This window comes from Musca autumnalis, unplaced genomic scaffold, assembly GCF_047663935.1.
Source record: "Musca autumnalis isolate F117 unplaced genomic scaffold, ASM4766393v1 scaffold_3, whole genome shotgun sequence".
Taxonomy (NCBI): domain Eukaryota; kingdom Metazoa; phylum Arthropoda; class Insecta; order Diptera; family Muscidae; genus Musca; species Musca autumnalis.
Genome location: NW_027411866.1, coordinates 56521373 through 56540256, shown reverse-complemented (window position 1 = coordinate 56540256; position 18884 = coordinate 56521373). Strand labels below are relative to the sequence as shown.

Sequence of the window (18884 nt, the reverse complement as noted above, 5' to 3'; positions counted from 1 at the left end):
CCTTGCAACAACTTGTAAGTTCTCAGTAACAAAAGTCTCCAAAACTCTCCAAAATTTTCTCACAATTCTCTCCAAATTCGCTCTCTTTTACTTTACAAGTTTGTTATCGAACAGCATTTTGTAAAATTTTTACAAATTTGTTCAAACTTTTGGGTTATCGTACAGACCTATTGTATGAAAATGACAACTTAAATCCACTGGATTTGGAATCCACCATAGTCTAAACCATGGTGGAATAATAAGGTGTAACGCCAAAAACAGCTGATCTTCATACCAGTTGTCAAAATGCGTTATTGTAAATAAAATCACATACAAAATGTAAACAAGCAATTCACAGTAATGCATTATTGTGAGCAAATTTGACGATTGACATGATTTGATGTAACACCTTCTTATTCCTCCATGGTCTAAACGTACTATTATTTTTATATCAGAAATGTCGCTCAACTTTACTGAAAAGTTGGATGTATTTTCAGCTTGATGAATTCCTTGTCAAAAGAACAAAATACTACGTCGGCGTTTGTACAACAGAAGCGGCGGCACGCCGCCGTATGTTTATCGACTCGCTTCCACATCTGATCCTACGATACTTGATACTTTACTTGGAGGAGATACGAATGAATATATTTTGAAATAATTGGAATACACTTGTTTAAGATTTAATTATCTGTATCAGCCGAAGGATCTGATTCTACAGAATGGATCAGTTTTCGCATGACTTGACGGTGGCTTTGGAGGAAACCTCGCTTCTTGACCGTGCTAAAGTCAGTAGATGGGGCCAGCAGAGAAGACGAACCCGTTCCACAGGCAATTTACGTATGTTTAGCTAAACCAATTCATTCCACGGGACTTATCGTTTGATTTTTTGCATTTTAGCGTGTGCCCCTCAACCAACTGAAGATTCTAGTAGTCCAACAGATGCAATAGGAGCAGCATCTGTACAGACAGCAACGAATAATAATGATGGACTCGATACGCAAAATGTTAATTTACCAAGTGACTCTGACGAAAAGGAGGACTTGGGTGTACAACGCTTGACATGTAAGTCTTTAAACACAACACGTTTGTTGGGCACACTAGAATCGGATTCTTTGAACGAAACATTCAGTCCAGCAAGGTAGGAGTTTAGATAACAAATGTGTGTGTGTGAAGTATTGACATTCTCTATTTTAGGTTTTTTAAACCGAGCGCTAGAAGGAAACGTAAGTTGAAACGAATCTCAATGGATTACGAAGTTATTGGTGCTGGATCTCCAAGTCAGGTCCCGGAACCATCTGTTTCGGCGTTTAGTATGACGTCAAATAACCCTTCCCCTGGAACATTATCAATGCGTAAACGAGGTTTGAAGCCCGATGTTAATAGTCGTCAAATGTTTTTTTGCGGGAAAAGAAAGCGATCAAATCGCGATCGTTATCAAGAACAGGACCACTCTTCAAGTATGCCACGACATAATTGTCATTTGGAAGAATATAGCATGAGACCGCGCAGTTTTTCGTCGACTTCAAAACCACACAGCGATAGGCTTCTGCCATTAAATAAAGGATTATTGTCTAAAATTGAACGCATATCCCAGCAACAACAAAAGTCGGAAGCGGCGGCGAAAAGTACCCAAAATGAAAGTATGGACAAAAGCACCTTTGACTCTACCTTGCCCGTTGTAGACAGTGAAACGCGAGATTCTGGAAAAAGTATTGGTAGTACATCAACAATTGCTGATGTGTCGCCTGCCTTCTGTATGAGTCAAGATACGCCAGCTGACCAAATGTTTGGTTCGGTTAAAGAAACGCCATTTTTTATACATTCTAATATCATGGCACAACAACAGGAAACAAACTTTCAAATCCACCGCAAAAAACGTTCTGCTGGTCATCATCATCGTCGTCGTGTACTGCAATTTGCCGTAGATCAGCACTCAATGGATTGCGAAGACTTCAACAGTTCGAGCTCGTTGAGTTCATCTGATTCAGATGATCATGCAGTTAATGACACAGATAGAGAGGGTGATGACGAGTTAACTGATTGGCCGGGAAACGAAACAATTAGTGGTGAATCGAAATATGATAGTAAAAGAAAACTTACAAAACGCAATACATTGCCGCAAATAAAATCTGATCCTGAAAGTGTGGGTTCATTATTGATGGGCGAAGAGGACACGGTAATGTCAAACAATACTACTGTTGGCGATAACACGCCATTGAATTGGCCGCCATCTGTCGATGCAAATAGGGACGCTACAGAATTACCCTATCCGTCATCGGAGCCAATAACAATAACAAATAAAATTGGATTTTCTTCTTTGTGCCGGTCAGATATGGTCTCTGAAGATATCACAGTTCCAATGAAGCAAATTGAGAGTGAAATGTCTGGAGAAACATCAAACCCCTTTCTGTCCTCACCACCTTGCCAACCGAGTGAAGTGCGAGAAATTCGTGCCGGCTGTCGTCGTGTAAAGGGCGAACGACCTGGTTTTAGTATAAAAACATCGGTAAATGAGCGCTTGGCTCGCTTTCTTCAAGATCCACGGTTGCTTCAAATTCGTCTGCCGGACGTTGAAATATATGAACATGAAAGTCTTATAAATTTGGCCCAATTATATTCGTTGCAAATGTCATTGGATAATGGATGCGCAGTGCTCAATAAAACAAGGTAAAGTATGGTGAAACGCAGAGCGCAAATATTTAAACGTGAAAATTCACCTTTAGCAAATTTGAGGCTATCTTTCCGCTACCGACCGTTCGCAGAAAATTATAAAAAATATACCATAGCCTTCGGCCGGGAATTTAAGACTTTCTCCTATGGACAGGAGCCAATTTAGGGCACGAAAACAACATTTTTCTAATTTAATTTTTTTTCTTACTTTAACAAGGGAATTTTCGGAACATCAGGGGCCCATATCTCGGGAAGTATGGACTTCCCCCAACAAACTTTACATTTTTGTAATCAGGACGTAAAGATCTACCTGTGGTAAACATTACATTTTTTCGCCAGCTGGTAGAGTATTCTATTTATGCCCTAATTTTTTGTACTGATTCCAATGGTGTCTAAATTTTGTGCATAAATTATGATTTAAAGGAAAATTATGTTCACGTAGCCGAAATTTTTACCTGTCCATAAGAGAAAGTCGTAAATCCACAGCTATTAGAGAACTTACAATTTAAGTATTTTTTTCTGCAAGGGGTCGGTAAAGGGAAGTTGTTCCAAATGTGATGTTTCTGTTATTGTTATTGCTTTGTAAAAGTATTTAAAATGCACAAGGTTGTAAAATCTACCTAATACCTTAGACAGACGGCAGCGTTAATTTGCATTAACTGCCTTAATTCAAATTAATTCGTGCATTATCCACATTCTTAATGCACAAAATGGAAGGAAATTTTAACTGAATTAAGCAATTTCAATATGGCAATGCTGTTGAAAATCAATTGTCCATGTTTAAGAAAATAAAAAGGGAAAGCAAATCAGCAATTTTTGCGTTTCTTCAAAATAAGTAGTGGTCTTTCGCGAGTAGAATAGCAGCTAATCGTTTTTCACGCCTTCTAACAAATCTCTTTTTCAAATTTTTGTTTTCACAAAAAAATGTCATTACCCACCATACCAATTCTATCGAAAATTATATCTTCCTCAAATGTTTTTTAAAGTTTTGCAATATTTTTATAACATTAAAAAGACTCAAAAATATCGCGAATAAATTAAATCTATGTTTGCTTCATCGTGGTGAAAACATCAAAGGTAGAAAGTGTATTTGTTTCGCATATATGAAAAAACACTGATCGATAACATGTTTATCGACCACCCAGTTGAGTTGACATTAATGGTACAACATTTCGTCTCAGTCGCGCAGACAACTGACAACGCAACTCAAGTTTAGTGGCAATACAAGATAGACCCATTAGTTGCATTGTCAATTGTCACGACAACTGAGATGAAATGTTACATTATTGATGTCAACCCAACTGGGTTGTCGATAAACGTGTTATCGATCAGTGATTTTTCAAACTTGTGAACTCTATATTAATCCAAAAGGCACAATTCGCAAAAAAAAAAACTATTTTAAAATGATAAGTTCAGTGGAATTATTCTTTGATGATGAAGAAAATAGATGGAACCCATGTGCACATTGGATTTGCACTCAATTTATCAATTAATATTTCAAACTGTTGTTTTGTTGTTATTTTCACCATAATGTTGGTACACAGAATTAATTAATCGTGCAAATAATCAAAAATTGTTAAGAAAATGTTTTTTTCCTATCTATTTTACTTCATGTTTCTTCGAAAATATTCACTGCAACAGAAAATAACTGGTTGCTGAAAAATAGGTGGTGCGTTAACTGAGATTCGCAACTTCAGTTGAAGGTTGCCATACATAAAGTAATTTTGGCAACTGGCAACTCCACTCAACGATAATTGCTATCGATAATCGACCCCTAATATTTGATATTAATATTCATATTAATATTTGATTTTGTTCTGTTTATTGATAAAATTGGCCAAATGCCAATGCCTCTTATAATAAAGAATAAAGTAATATATGTGTGGCTTTATAGAGTCAGTGGTTGCTAGGCTTGTTGACTTAATATCAAATCGTATGATAGGTAATATATAGTGGCTTGAATAGACTTTAACATTTATTTCAAAGCTTGTTACTCAGACCACATATTAGCATTTGGTAGTCAACATACAGTCAACCAAAAAAGTCTACATACACCCTATTAATCTCGGGTTTTAAGGGTAAGGAAGCATTTTTATGAAAATCCAAGTACATAGTTCTATCTCATATCCCTAATAAACAATATTACATACAACAGATATATATTCCATAATACGAATAACGCTAAATTCTATAAAAATTAAAAAATTAATAGGGAAAAAGTGTACATACACCCAATGAAATATTAAGATTACCGTAAAATGTATGGAATAAGCAATACAAATTTTACATTTATTGCTTTATCGAATGTCTCTGGTGGTCTATGATATATTTTAGACAAAATAGGAACATATTTGTTGATTAATTGCCGTTATTTAATGTCAGACTTCGCGTATAGCTCGTTAAGGCGGACCCTTGCAGATTTCTTTGAGTTTGTCAGTCTAGTAGTTTATGAAACCCCAGAAAATACTGTGGGACTAACAATTTTGAAATCCAAGAGCGCTATGAAGTCTTTCTTGTGGATAATATATGCTCCTGAGCTTCGCTAAATATACAAATTCCTGAGGTTTCTCATAAATTTTATAGTTTTCACAACATTCCAAGGGGCAAATTACATGCAGAAGCCTTCGAATTACCTTGTAATAAGGTCTGGTACAATCCTCGAGCATCCATTGAATAAGCAATGTAAAAGTATCCGACATTTATAGCGCTGCAAGTGACCCTAACGATCATAATACGAGAGCATACTAGTTAACAGTGTAAATTCCATACAAATTGCATGCATTCTTTGGTGGTGCTTTTATTTTGATATGTACTTTGGAAACTTTAGGAGCGGGTTTGTATAATAATGTTGTACATTTCTGATTGAGTTAAGGCCCAAAAATGTATTACAAGGTAATTCTAAGGTTCTTGCTTGTAATTTGACCCTTGGAATGCTGTGAAAACTATAAAATTTATGAAAAACTCAGGAATTCGCATATTTAGCGAAGCTCAGGAGCATACATATATTATCCAAAGGAACAACTTCAAAGCACTCTAGGATCTCAAAATTGTTAGTCCCACTGTATTTTCTGGGGTTTCATAAACTACTAGACAGAAAAACTCAAAGATATCTGCAAGGGTCCGCCTTAACGAGCTATACGCGAAGTCTGGCCTTAAATAACGTCAATTAATCAACAAATATGTTCCTATTTTGTCTAAAATATATCATAGACAACCAGAGACATTCGATAAAGCAATAAATGTAAAATTTGTATTGCTTATTCCATAAATTTTACGGTAATCTTAATATTTCATTGGGTGTATGTACACTTTTTCCCTATTAATTTTTTAATTTTTATAGAATTTACCGTTATTCGTATTATGGAAAATGTTTTTGTTGTATGTAATATTGTTTATTAGGGATATGAAATAGAACTATGTACTTGGATTTTCATAAAAATGCTTCCTTACCCTTAAAACTCGAGATTTATAGATTGTATGTAGACTTTTTTTGGCTGACTGTATGCTCTGTTCCAGAACATGACAAATTTATAAGGGATAAAATTGTCTATCAGGTATGTGATGGAAAACTATTCGACTGGTTTTGCCATAAATCGAAATCGTATATCTCTAATTTTGGTGAATATTTTAATGAAGCTGAAAATTGATTTTAAAAATATTATTCAAATAAGGTGCGTTTGCCAAGCAAAACTATATATATCATCAAAGGCACTCCGATTATATACCATTTCGATTCTGCAAATCGAGTCGATTCGGTTTTCATCACATACCTGTATATTTTAAAAATAGTAGACTTCTGCAGATCAAGTAAAGTTTACTATAAGTGTTTTAATATGATGCAAGCTTATAAAGACATACGCGTCATGAGGACATCACCACCGCCATATATGATCTAAATGACTCTTTGGCACACGAGTACAAGATATTGTCAAAGCTAAGACATAAACCAATACGACCAATACGAAACATGATTTTGTTGGTTTATCATTTTTCTCGACAGAGTTAAGGGCTGACACCCACTCGTTAAGCCCAAAAAAGGTTATTTTTCATAAATTTTTTCCAAGAAAACTATGAAATTTTTGGTAGATGTTTTTTTCCATCTGAAATAGCACATTTTATTCTAATTTCTGAATTTTTCTTGTTGAAAAATTTTATGCGGCCCATAAATTTACTGCCAAACTGCTGCTGCCCCTTGTGTACGTGTGTGATTGAATAATGTGTAGCATTCCTTCAATCCATATTCTGATAATTTGTCCTCCAAACGCGACTTTTAGTTGAAGTTTTCAAACAATTTTAATTTCGTCACAAACAATATTTGTTATATTTGTTTTTGCGGATTTTGAAACTTCAGTGTTCAGAGATGAGAAAAATCAAGAAGCAGAAAAATCGCCGCACATTCACATTTTTAGGTTTTCACGATTTTGCTGGGAAACCGCAAGACCTACCAAAAGGAAAATGTTGTAGCAGTGAAAATTCTCTACAAGATTGACCTTTATAAGGTTAGGTTAGGTTAGGTTTAGGATGCGCAGCTGCCGTGCTGGCAGCCACTCCACTCGGAGACCTTGAGGTCCATTGTGATCATCCTGACTATTGATGTTGTTGTGATATGATGTGGGTTTAAGTCGGCTATTGATGAAGTGATTATGGATGCGGCTATATGGTGAAGTGTGAATGTAGATGGTGATGATGTGAAGTGGAAGTGTGATATGTTGTGTGTAATCGATGAGGTTGTATGATGTTATGTGGTGTGATGATGGTGTACAGGAGTCATGAGCTGTGATGTATGTTCTGAATGTTGTCCTTTGTCTGCATATGATGATACAAGGCTATTGATGACGATGAAGTGTGCGGTTGTGGATTTTATGGATAGATGATGGATAGTGTTGAAAAGAAGATTCACAGTAGATGTGTAGCGGAAAGTGTGATGTGTTTCTTTCTATGTGCGGGCATGTGTTATGTTGCGTAACTACAGATTGTGGTGATGTGTGACTGATGGGTATATGGTGATTTGTGCATACGATATACGGTGGTGCGTGAGTGCTGATGGTGTAGTGTGTTTTTTGCTATGGGCGATGCTGTACGATGTTACGAGAGTGCAGATTGTATTCTGAATGGTGCTGTGGGCCTTCAGATGATGATGATATGGTGAGCTAAGTGGAAGGAGAATGTGGATTAGGTTGGAAAGATGGAAAGGAGGGAAGGAGAAAGTGTTAAGACAAAAGAGACAAGAATAAGAAGGATGAGTAATTGTGAAGGAGAGTAGCAGATTGTTTTAAGAAGAAAGAGATTATTTTTCTATACTATGCTAAGCCTGTTCTGACCCGCCCCAGAGCCACTTTAGACTCTTGCAGTAAACCACCAGGATAGTAGGGTCAATAGAGGAGAAGTAAGACAGAGAGTCAATCACGTGTACACCAAATAGTCTATGCCTTTTGATCATCAGTCTAGGACATCTACATAAAAGGTGCTCGATTGTCTCCGTTTCCTCCTCATCCTCACATAGCCTACAGTACTCAATGTTGTTATCATCCCACTTACAAGTCAAAGATCTTATTCTACAGTGGCCGGTTATGACCCCTGTAGCGATTCTGATTTCCGACTTGCAAAGTGAGAGAAGGGACGCAGTTCTACGCCCTGAGATTGCCGGCCAGATTGACTTCGACACCTTGCAACCAGGTGCGTCTTGCCAAATTCTTACGGTTTTCTCTGCATAGAGCTGGCAGAGTTTGCCTATGAAGTAGCAGAGCGGTGGCTTGACATAGTCCTCTACCATAAGGTCAGAGGACTGGGAGCCTCGCCTTGCTAATTCATCAACAATCTCATTCCCTTCAACATTGCAGTGCCCTGGAACCCAACAAAGGTTGACGCTTAAATTGCAAGTTTTTAAGGTGGACCTACATTTTTGAACGATCTTAGATTTAATAGTGTAGGATCCTAACGCCTTAAGGGCAGCCTGACTATCTACATAGACTGTAACTGTCCTGCCTGCGTTGTCCGTCATTCCTGCTACTAATTCTAAGGCCTTCAATACTGCGAAGACTTCAGCCTGGAAAACACTGCAATTTGCATTAAGCTTGAACGAGCGTTTAATGTTTAGCTCTTCGCAGTACACCCCCGCTCCAGTACCTACATCCATCTTCGAACCATCAGTAAAGATGGAAAGGCTATCGGGTAGTGGTCTGCCATGCTCCCATTCACTTCTATCAGGGATAATCACCTTCGCTACATCGAAATCCAGTGAAGGCGAAATGTAATCGGTTACACTCCTCCCAACCCTTAGTCCGATCTGACTGCTTAGCTGTTGTAAAATGCTAGCATGTCCAGACCCTGAAGAGCGCCACTGGTTAAGCTCCTTGAGCCTCAAGGCACTACGGGATGCTTGGTACTGAACAAGAATATCCAGAGGCTGGATGTTCAGCACTGCATTCAGTGCTGCCTGAGGGGTGCTCTTCACTGCTCCTGTAATTAGAATTGAAGCAGATCTTTGCACAGTAGTTAACCTAGACAAGTTTGGCTTGCTGTTCAGGGCCTGCCACCAAACAAGACATCCATAGGTCAAAATTGGGCAGACCACTGTCATAAACAACCAGTGAATCACATGCGGTCTCAAACCCCAACTTTTACCTATGGAGTTCTTACAGGAGTAGAGTGCAACTAGACCCCTCTTAGTGCGCTCCTCTGTGTTCCTTTTCCATCTGAGACGATGGTCAAGAATCACTCCCAGGTACTTCGCTTCCTTAGAGAGATTTAGCCGTACTCCATCCAGCGTTGGTGGTACGAACTCGGCGGTTTTCCTTTTTCGGGTAAAGAGCACCAGCTCTGTCTTAGCCGGATTCACACCAAGGCCATTGATGTGCGCCCAGCGTGAGAGTTTGGCAAGTGCTCCCTGCATTAGATCAGACAATGTAGACAAAAATTTCCCACTAATGAGGATGACTACATCATCCGCATAAGCAACTACCTTAGTTCCTAGTTTGTCGAAATCAGTGAGTATCCCATTTATCACCAGTAGCCAGAGTAAGGGAGACAGAACTCCCCCCTGAGGAGTGCCTCTGGTAACAGATCTCCTGATGGAGCTCTCCCCAATATTAGAATTGATTAGCCTGCTTCTAAGCATGCTATCGATCCAGTTTATTAGGATAGAGGGGACACCCAATGATTCTAGAGAAGAATGAATGGATTCGAGTTTCACATTATTAAAGGCGCCCTCTATATCCAGAAAGGCTGCCAGAGTGAAATTCGAATCATTCAGATTTTTCTCTATGTACCCTACGACACTATGTAGCGCTGTTTCTGTCGATTTCCCTTTAATATAAGCATGCTGTGAGTTGCTTATAAGGTCTTGGCCTATGAAAGTTCTTATTTCTAAATCCAATAACCTTTCTAAAGTCTTCAAAAGGAAGGAGGAGAGACTAATCGGCCTGTAGTCCTTCGGCAACGAGTGACTTGGTTTCCCAGCTTTGGGAATATAGGTCACTGTTACCTCCTTCCACAGTGCCGGAATGTGCGATAGTCGTAGACATGCCCTAAAAATCTTCTGAAGAATGATTATCAAGACGGCAGGTGCGTTTTGAAGCATCGCTGGGATAATACCATCCGGTCCCGAAGACTTGTAGGGCTGAAAAGTGCTAATCGCCCATGAGATTCTGTGATAGCTTACTATCCTGTCGACAAGTGCCAACTCCTCTGAGGTGAGGGTCCTCCTCGTGTTCACACCGGGTTTACTCGAGCAGGCATCCTCGCTCCCAGGGAAGTGGGTTCCTGTTAGCAGGTCTAGAGTCTCTAGAGCGGAGTTAGTCCAGGTACCGTCATTCCGCTTGATGCTCCCAATGGGCTTAGGATCCTTTGAGATCACCTTACGGAATCTAGCTGCTGCATTAACCCCCTCTATAGACTCACTAAAGCTAATCCACGAATTTCTCTTAGCCTTCCTGATTTCACTTTTATACCTATTGAAGCTCTCTCTATAGAGATCCCAATCGGCATCAACTTTAGTGTTATTAGCTTTATTATAAGCTTTCCGGCTATTCTTCCTAAGTTTGGCTAACTCTTCGTTCCACCAAACTGGTTGAGTTCTCCTACCAGGATAAGATAATGGGCAAGACTTCTCATAGCAGCCCTTGAGGACACGTGTAAGATCTACAACTTGGCCATCTAATTCCTCCGTTGTGCGTGGTTCAGAGAACTCGCACAACCACGAGGAAACAAGGGAGTTGTAGTATTCCCAGTTTGTCCTCCTTGGGTTGCGATGAGGCGGTTGCCGTTTACACTCATAGCAGACTCGAAAGTGTATCGCCCTGTGGTCCGAAAAGGAGCACTCTTCCGATACTCTCCAGTCTACTATGGATGTATCTTCCATATTTGTAAGGGTTAAGTCAATGACTTCCTCCCTTACCCTATTATGGAAGGTGGCAGTATTACCCCTATTACATACTCGCAGATTATTAGCTAAAATAAAATCGAATATGGACTCACCTCTCGCATTGGTGTTACTGCTTCCCCAGTGGAAATGATGAGCATTCGCATCGCAGCCCATCACTAACCTGCAAATGCCCGTAGTCTCCTCCACCAGTCTGCGCACCAATCCGTTTGGTGGGTCGGGTGCATCATACGGCATGTAGACCGAGGCTAGTACCAAAGCCCTACCGGTATCTTCGTCTAGCCTCACTACAGTCGTATCTCCATCGCTGTAATTGTAGAGTTGGATAAGATTAAGACTTTTCTTGGCTACAATACAGGTTCTTACCTTCTCACCATTATTGGCGAAGAATAGTGAGAAGCGCTTATCGTTTAGTCCAGAAACCCTATTTTTGTATAAATAGGGTTCCTGGACCAAGGCGATATCTATATCAGAAACTGTGAGGGAGAGGAGGAGTTCAGCAGCCGCAGCCTTGCAATGATGCAGATTAATCTGCACCACTCGCAGGCCATGCTGCTGAACAACCTCACTGCGACTTCGGGATCCGGAACCGGAGTCCACCAGAACCGAAATACAGCACTCCTCCACAGTTTCTGATGTAGTTAGCACTCTCACTATCTATGGTGAATCTCATCACCATGCCTTCTCCTTCTCTGAAGAAGTTCAGCAACCTCCAATCGTCGATGAAGAGACCTCTATTCTGCTTTCTGATCATCTTCATGACCTCCTCCACGTCAGAGTCTGGAGGGGGGACCCATGTTGTGGCTACGATCCTTCGAGGTATCTCTTCCACAGGAACCGCGGCTAGCCTGCAGCCCTCCCAGAGCTCACCAGCGCCCTCGATCGTCTGGATGAGAAAGTCCTTAGATTCCTCGTCCTGACAATAGAGGACTTTGATGCCCCTATGAGCGACTGCCCGGCCAAAGCCGGTTTTCCTGGCGTCTACCTCGTCGGACGTTATGATCTTCCTAAGAAGACGTTCCACCTCTATCCAGTGTGAATCGCTGATCCTCCCGTCCAGATCAGCTCTATCAATAATCGCTACCCGAAGATCATCCGGAGCGACCATCACCTCGGAGCCCGCTGACACCGATGGTCGTTCAACAGTAGGTTGAGAAGGTTTCAGCCCTTGGTCGGCTTGGTCGGCCTTCCCCGGTTGAGCCTTCTCTACCTTCTTTTGACCGGCCACCTTTGCGAAGGACTTCACCTGGTTGTTCGACTGATGCTCCACCACCCTCTTAGCAACAGGATGTGGATCTTCGGAGGACCTAACCCTCTTAACGCATTCCTGCGCAGATGTCCTCGAAGATCCGCCCTGTTTTGAGGTCGATGGGCCATCCCTCGAACCCGCCACATGCATCTTCGCCGTGTCAGCCCTGTGCCACGCTCCATCTTTCCTTCCTCCAGAAGAATGAGATCTGACAGTTGCAGACGATTTTGCAATGGTCTGTTGACCAGACCTTTGCACAATCGTCGCCGCTGCTCGCTCTCCACCCTTCTTATCCCCTGCAGGTCCAGCCGCAGCCACCGACGAAGCAGTCGATATAGGCGGTGCCTTTAGCGGCTGCTTAGCTTGAGGCTGCGTCTTTTCCTGCGCCAACTTCGAAACGCCAGGATTCACACCAGTGATTCCCGAGCGGATCGTCGTGGTAGGGGCCGACGAGGTCGAGCTGCTTGGTCCTACCGCAGTCAAAGATGACCGCAAAGGACTCGAGCAACTCGACGCCATCGGTTTAGTCGAGGTCCCTGAGGAAGATGCTCTTTTCACAGCCGCTGAGCTGGAAACAGCATCCTTCGCAGGGGTTGGAATTCGGTCGATTGGGAGGAAGAGTTTCTCAATGTGAGGATATTTCCTTTCGAAACGCCTCACAAATTGAATCTTCAACCCAATCTCCCTGAATTCCGCCTGAGTTACCTCAGTTGGATTCCTGCCGATAAATTTCGTGCAGTAGAACACGGCTCTCCGATAATTATATTTATCCTTCCTTAGCCTGGCCCTTTTTGACTTGGTTGAAGGGGAAAGGGGGGAGGCCGTCGTCGTTTCCTCCTCCGTAACCTCCTCAACCAAAGCATCTTGCCTGCATAAGGAAGGTTTGTCGGAATTGACCGACACTTCATCCCCTGCGGGAGCAGGATCCCCAACCGCGAGGTTTGAGCTCTCCAAGGCACATGGGAGAACTTCTTTGGACGATTGAGACGGGATAATTGTGATATCCATCTCATCGTCCTCCCAGCTCTCCCAGTCCCATGGAGGGGGGCTCTCCTGGCTGAGTCGGAGGGTCTCGCTATCCTTTAGGAGATCGAGCAACTCCCTGCTCTGCTGGTTAATGGCGTCACTTACTGCGTCAAGTGTCTTATTGTCGTCCCCGCCCAGGGATTGGGTCGTACTAGCACGAGGTGCATCATTGTCCGGGTTATTTGCATTGGTCGATACCGAGGGTGAATTAGAATTGGGGGGTTTAAAGTTTTTAAAATTGATGTCCATGAGAAAAAGGAGTAAATGGGGGAGATGAGGACGATCATGGCATAGCCCTCCACTACCATGACTAGAGCTGAACTACTCGCTGAGGTGCCCAGGTATCAGCGAGGCTCCGTTCTAATACAGTTGGTACCCTAACTGCAAACCTTTGGAACACCGATGAGCACGAGGTCGCATAACACCCCGGTGTTAGGGGATCTCACCATTATTTTGGTAGGAGATCGCTACCAAATATGTGTCACTCAGTCCAGAGATGCACTATGAATTTCTAGTGCATCGTGTTGGTGCGTGACAGAGAGTGGATAACCTTTGGTCAGTCACAACCTCCCAGTTCAACACTACAAGAAGTTAAATGAGAGTGTTGTGACGTCTAGCCCCCGCATCGCGCCAAGATTGTTATCCCCGGCGAGGGTAGGTTTTATAGTGCGGTTACACTACAGTTTTTTGCCGGGTTAACCCACTTTATGAGGATTTATTGCTTAATCTGGTCAAATCTGACCAGATTTGCCATACAAAAATTAAATCCTCTCACGACTGGGATTATATTAAATCCGGCACAAATCCACCAAAAATACAGTGTTGTATTCGGTATTTGTGCAAAAAAATCCAACTCTACTCAAAAAGTACCAAAAGTTGCAACTGTTTTTGCAACAGAGTTTGCCGTGTTTTACACGTTTACGATTGGTCGCATGAGATTTTATGGAGTTAATAAATCTAAAGTTATTTGAAAATCATAAAATTATTTATTTTTTTACATTAGATACTTTTTTAACAAAAAGTACGTTTGATACCATGATACAAAAATGTATCCCTGTGTGTAAAATATACCAATATGGAACGATATCTCATCCGAGAAATTGTAAAAGTGTAAAACACGACTTTATTAGTTATTTTGTATGTATACGTAAACAAACATCAGCTGACAGTTTATATCCTCGAAAAGCTGAGTGTAACCAGCAAAGATTAACCCACTGGATCTATTAAACCCAGTGGGTTAACCTTCAATAGTGTAACCTGGGTATTACCATTTTTGAGATATAGAAGTTCAAATTGGTTTCTTGCTGTCAGCTGACTGTATCGCCATCTTACAAAACAATGGCATGTACGTTGCGCCTTAACTAACTTTAAATAAAAACCGCTTACATCCGGGAAGTTTTTGCAGATTTTAAAACAGCAATGTTCATAGATGAGAAGTTTTTGAGCTAGAGTTGGCACAGCTTTCAAAATGTAATTTCGAGAAAAACACGTTATAAGTTTCTATACTACATACAAATCACAATTAATTTTTCCTTTCCAACACTCATATCTCAGTCAATTTTGTTCCGATCGATTGGAAAATTTAACAAACATTTCATTACCCACCATACCAATTCTATCGAAAATAATATCTTCTTCAAATGTTTCTTTACAGTTTTATAATATTAAAAAGACTCAAAATATCGCGAATAAATGAAATTTATTTTTGCTTTATCGTGGAGAGAAGGTCAATGGTAGAAAGTATATTGGTTTAGCATATTTTGGCGAACTTTTACAAAACTTTATGAAATGGTCTGCTGGATACAAACAACACAAACAGCTTTTTTGCAGAAACTATCGTCTGTCAGGGTGAAAAATTAATTCAAATTAAGGAATTTTTAATGCAAATTAACTCTGCGTCTGTATAGGGCATTTTATTTTAAAATAGGTCATTATTCTTTCGATTTTCTGAAATTTACATTTACATTCATAACCTACAGTATTTAGAGTATTTGTCTGTACCATCAAGAATGATATCCGTTGGGTACAGGAGATTAGTTTATCGCAGGTGTTCGCATGTGGAATTTCATATGCACGGCTTCAGTGTGTTGCCTTACTCTAATTTCTATTTTTTTTATTTCAATTTTCATATGCCCAGTCTTTCGACCATAAAGTACAGTACACATTGTCAGTTCTGAATGACGATTTTTTGCAATTATCGATAACTGTCCAACCGTCCAGCAACCACAAAATATTTTGTGGTTGCATGATGAATGATAAAAATCAACGGCCACACTAGCAAGCACCAACAAAGCTGTCATTCAGAACTGACAATGTGTACCCAGCTTAAGGCTGTATACTACAGTATAATGTTCAATTTAATATTATATAAAGTAACTTAAATATAACAAGGGAGGGATATTAGAACTACTCAAAAAATAATAATTACTATGTATAATAATAACTGCCCATATTGTCTTCTTTGTTGCTGTTTCAACAGTTTGGCTGAACTCTAGGTTTCACCTCGGCCTACAATTACACTGTGCATGACTGGAACTGCAAACCACTTCTAGTAGGAATGGAAGCAATAATACGATGTGCGAAGTTTGGACCAAATCAATTGCTCCCTTCGAGAATTATCGTTCACACAATTTTGCAGCAAAATTTTGAACTTTTGTATATTACCATACCCAACATTTGGTTCGAATCGGTTGATCCGTTCGAGATTTATCATGTGCACAAGCCAGCCAGACAGACGGACGGACAAGGCTAAATCGACTCCAAATTGTCTGAAACGAATTTCGGCCAAACATACTTGGGGTCTAAAACCGTTATTTCGATGAGGCACATTTTTGGTCCTACCAAAGTGTATATACACTTTCTAGCCTAAAGGCTGAGGGTATAAAAATACGTACAGAATCTAGACAACGCGTAAAAATATATTAAACCAAAATTATAAACAATGGCTTTATAAATTTCATATTATAGCAACAACAAAAGAGAAAAAAACTTATTTAATTGAATTTATTGAGCTATCATGACCTAAGGAGTTTTGTATTAAAAAAGGGATATCTAGCGAAGTCCACACACATCTAACCAATATGCTACGATCGTTTCGCTGGTGGTTTAATTCAGCTCATCAGGCTAAACTAAATTCACGTGGGGTTCAAAGGAAATTGAATGACACTTGTAAATTTTAAACGCAAAAAATATATTTTTAAAGAAAATTCACGCATCAAATTTTGGCTTTTTGGACTCCAATTACTAGGATACGTTAAATCACGAGTTCTATAATTCTATTATGAGTTTGGAATATTATCTTGTTGCGCGTCCGGATTATATATATATATATATATATATATATATATATAGAAAAATCATACACTAGTATCATGTTGCCTATTGAGTATTCTCTGAGTCTTTCTTTGGGCATAGGTCTATAAAATGTAAGGTTAAGTCAGAGATAGTGGGAACATAAAAAAACTTGTTAGCTTCAACCCATTTTTCTACATTGGTGTCAACATAGCTTCCACGGAAATTAATTTTAATGGTCGAGATTATGGGATCCCTCCTAAAACACTTCATTTTAAAAAATTTCAGTCATATTATATGTATAGAATATGTTAACAGTTCGTGAATTCTGAATGGGTGAAACCCAGATTCATCGATTGTAAAACATTTTTGGTTTTTACCATATATCTAATTTGGTAGAAAAATATGCGAGGGACAAAGTGATAAAGACATTTTAAAACAATGGAATGTTCTGAAGAGTTGCATATTACACTCCAGCGATAACATTTAGAAAATTTTACAGTATTGGAGATACGCTGCGAATTATATACAAATTAAGAAATTTTTTATATATTATAATATTAAAAATGCAGTTTTTCGAGTTCATTATTCCAATATTCTACAAGCTTTAAAAATTCAATATTTATTTAATCATATTTAGATGTATCCTTAAAATCCGAACTCGACCTAACAAAATAAACCCCAAATAGGGTGTTTGTCTATTACACTACTTTCATAAAATGATGGGCAGAAGATGTCTACAGGCGATTACCTCAAAAATGTTGCACAGTGTTACTGGATCTAATTAAATCTATTTTTTTTTTTGTATTTATATATACTAAATGTAACTCTTCTTTTTAATTTAGCAACACTACACAATCTGTAAACATCGAACAGCAGGGTCTGCATGATGGTCTATTTCTGAGTGATTTCAAAAGACGTTGTTATGACAGCAAAGAGGCGGAAATTGTACACAATAAGTAATGTAAAGGAATATTTGTATATGAATACAGATACATATGTATTTTTACAAACCAAATTGCTTACATGTGGGCTTTTTTAAAGGAATGCCTGCCAGCCCCCTGTACAATGAAAACAACAAAAGTGCAACATGGAGAATCAAATATGAATGAGTTTCAAATAATAAATACGTTAATTTGTGTATGTATATGAAAAGTAATGTACGTATTATATATGTATGTTTGTATGTAGTCTGTTAATTTTATCCCTAATATTAATTAATATAAAAATACATTTTTATTTTTAGTTTTAGTTATGTTTTTTATTCAAGCGGTCATAACAATTTATATTGTAAATAAATAAAATATCTAAACAATTATTCATTAAATATTATCTGAATACGCAAAACTATTGATATCCCTTATATTTAATGCTGTATGTACATTTAAGTATTTCTTCTCAGCAAGAGTACATCTAAATTTGTCCACCAGTTGTCTAGACAAAAGGTGAATGCTGTAATTATTTATGTCCTTCTTTCAAATATTTAGGATGACTAATTAACATATTACATTCAGTACCCGAAGCCGATTTTTATTTAGTTGCTAAAAAGTATTAAAATAGATTAATTTAATACAATAATAATATTGCATAAATAAAAACATGTACTATTTGATTGAAAAAGCGAAGTATGAAAATATACATATTGTACAAGTATAAGCTCGATTGTGGTTAAATTAAATGTTTGAAATTAATTCCAATTTCGAAAAATAAATATTCAACATAGATTTTGTACCTATCATTCAAATGAAAATATCACATTGTTTTGATAAATAAACGTTTAATGTAAATAATAGTATAGAAGTTAATTATATGGCATATTAAATTAAGAGATCGCTTGTTTAAACACAACACAACTTTAAAATACCAATAAAGAAATATTTATATAATGTAATTTGGGGTTTTGTTTAGTTTTGTTGGGTCAAGGGTAGTTAATTCTTAGTTTATTAGATTACCTTATTATTGCCGAGTTTGACCCGAGAATTTAGATAAAAACGTTAAAGTACCTAAAATCATGTGGTACCGTTATATGGGGGGCTATATCATTACGTGGACCTATGTTCACAATTTTAGATGGAGAAGTATTTTAACCAATGCACTATAGGTCAAACAGCCCATTTTACTAGCCAAAAGTCAGATTTCGCACTTTGTATTTTCACTTATTTTGTGTTATTTTCTTGTAAGAAACACTTCAAATATAATAAAAATAAATTTTGTTTTTGTATGAGAAATTATACCGTTACATGGCAGGGTGCTAAATATGTATTATCCAAATATCATTACGAGGGCAGT

At 38.8% G+C, this 18884-nt stretch overlaps 1 protein-coding gene across 1 annotated transcript; it reads left to right on the top strand.

The window, feature by feature from the left end:
- The first annotated feature begins 476 nt into the window (after positions 1-476).
- LOC141399576 (uncharacterized) lies at positions 477-18486 on the top strand. Its single transcript, XM_073978595.1, has 4 exons — positions 477-816; positions 877-1117; positions 1174-2646; positions 17441-18486. The coding sequence occupies exons 1-4, from the start codon at positions 699-701 to the stop codon at positions 17556-17558; spliced, it is 1950 nt and encodes a 649-aa protein (XP_073834696.1). The 5' UTR covers positions 477-698; the 3' UTR covers positions 17559-18486.
- Positions 18487-18884: the final 398 nt, after the last annotated feature.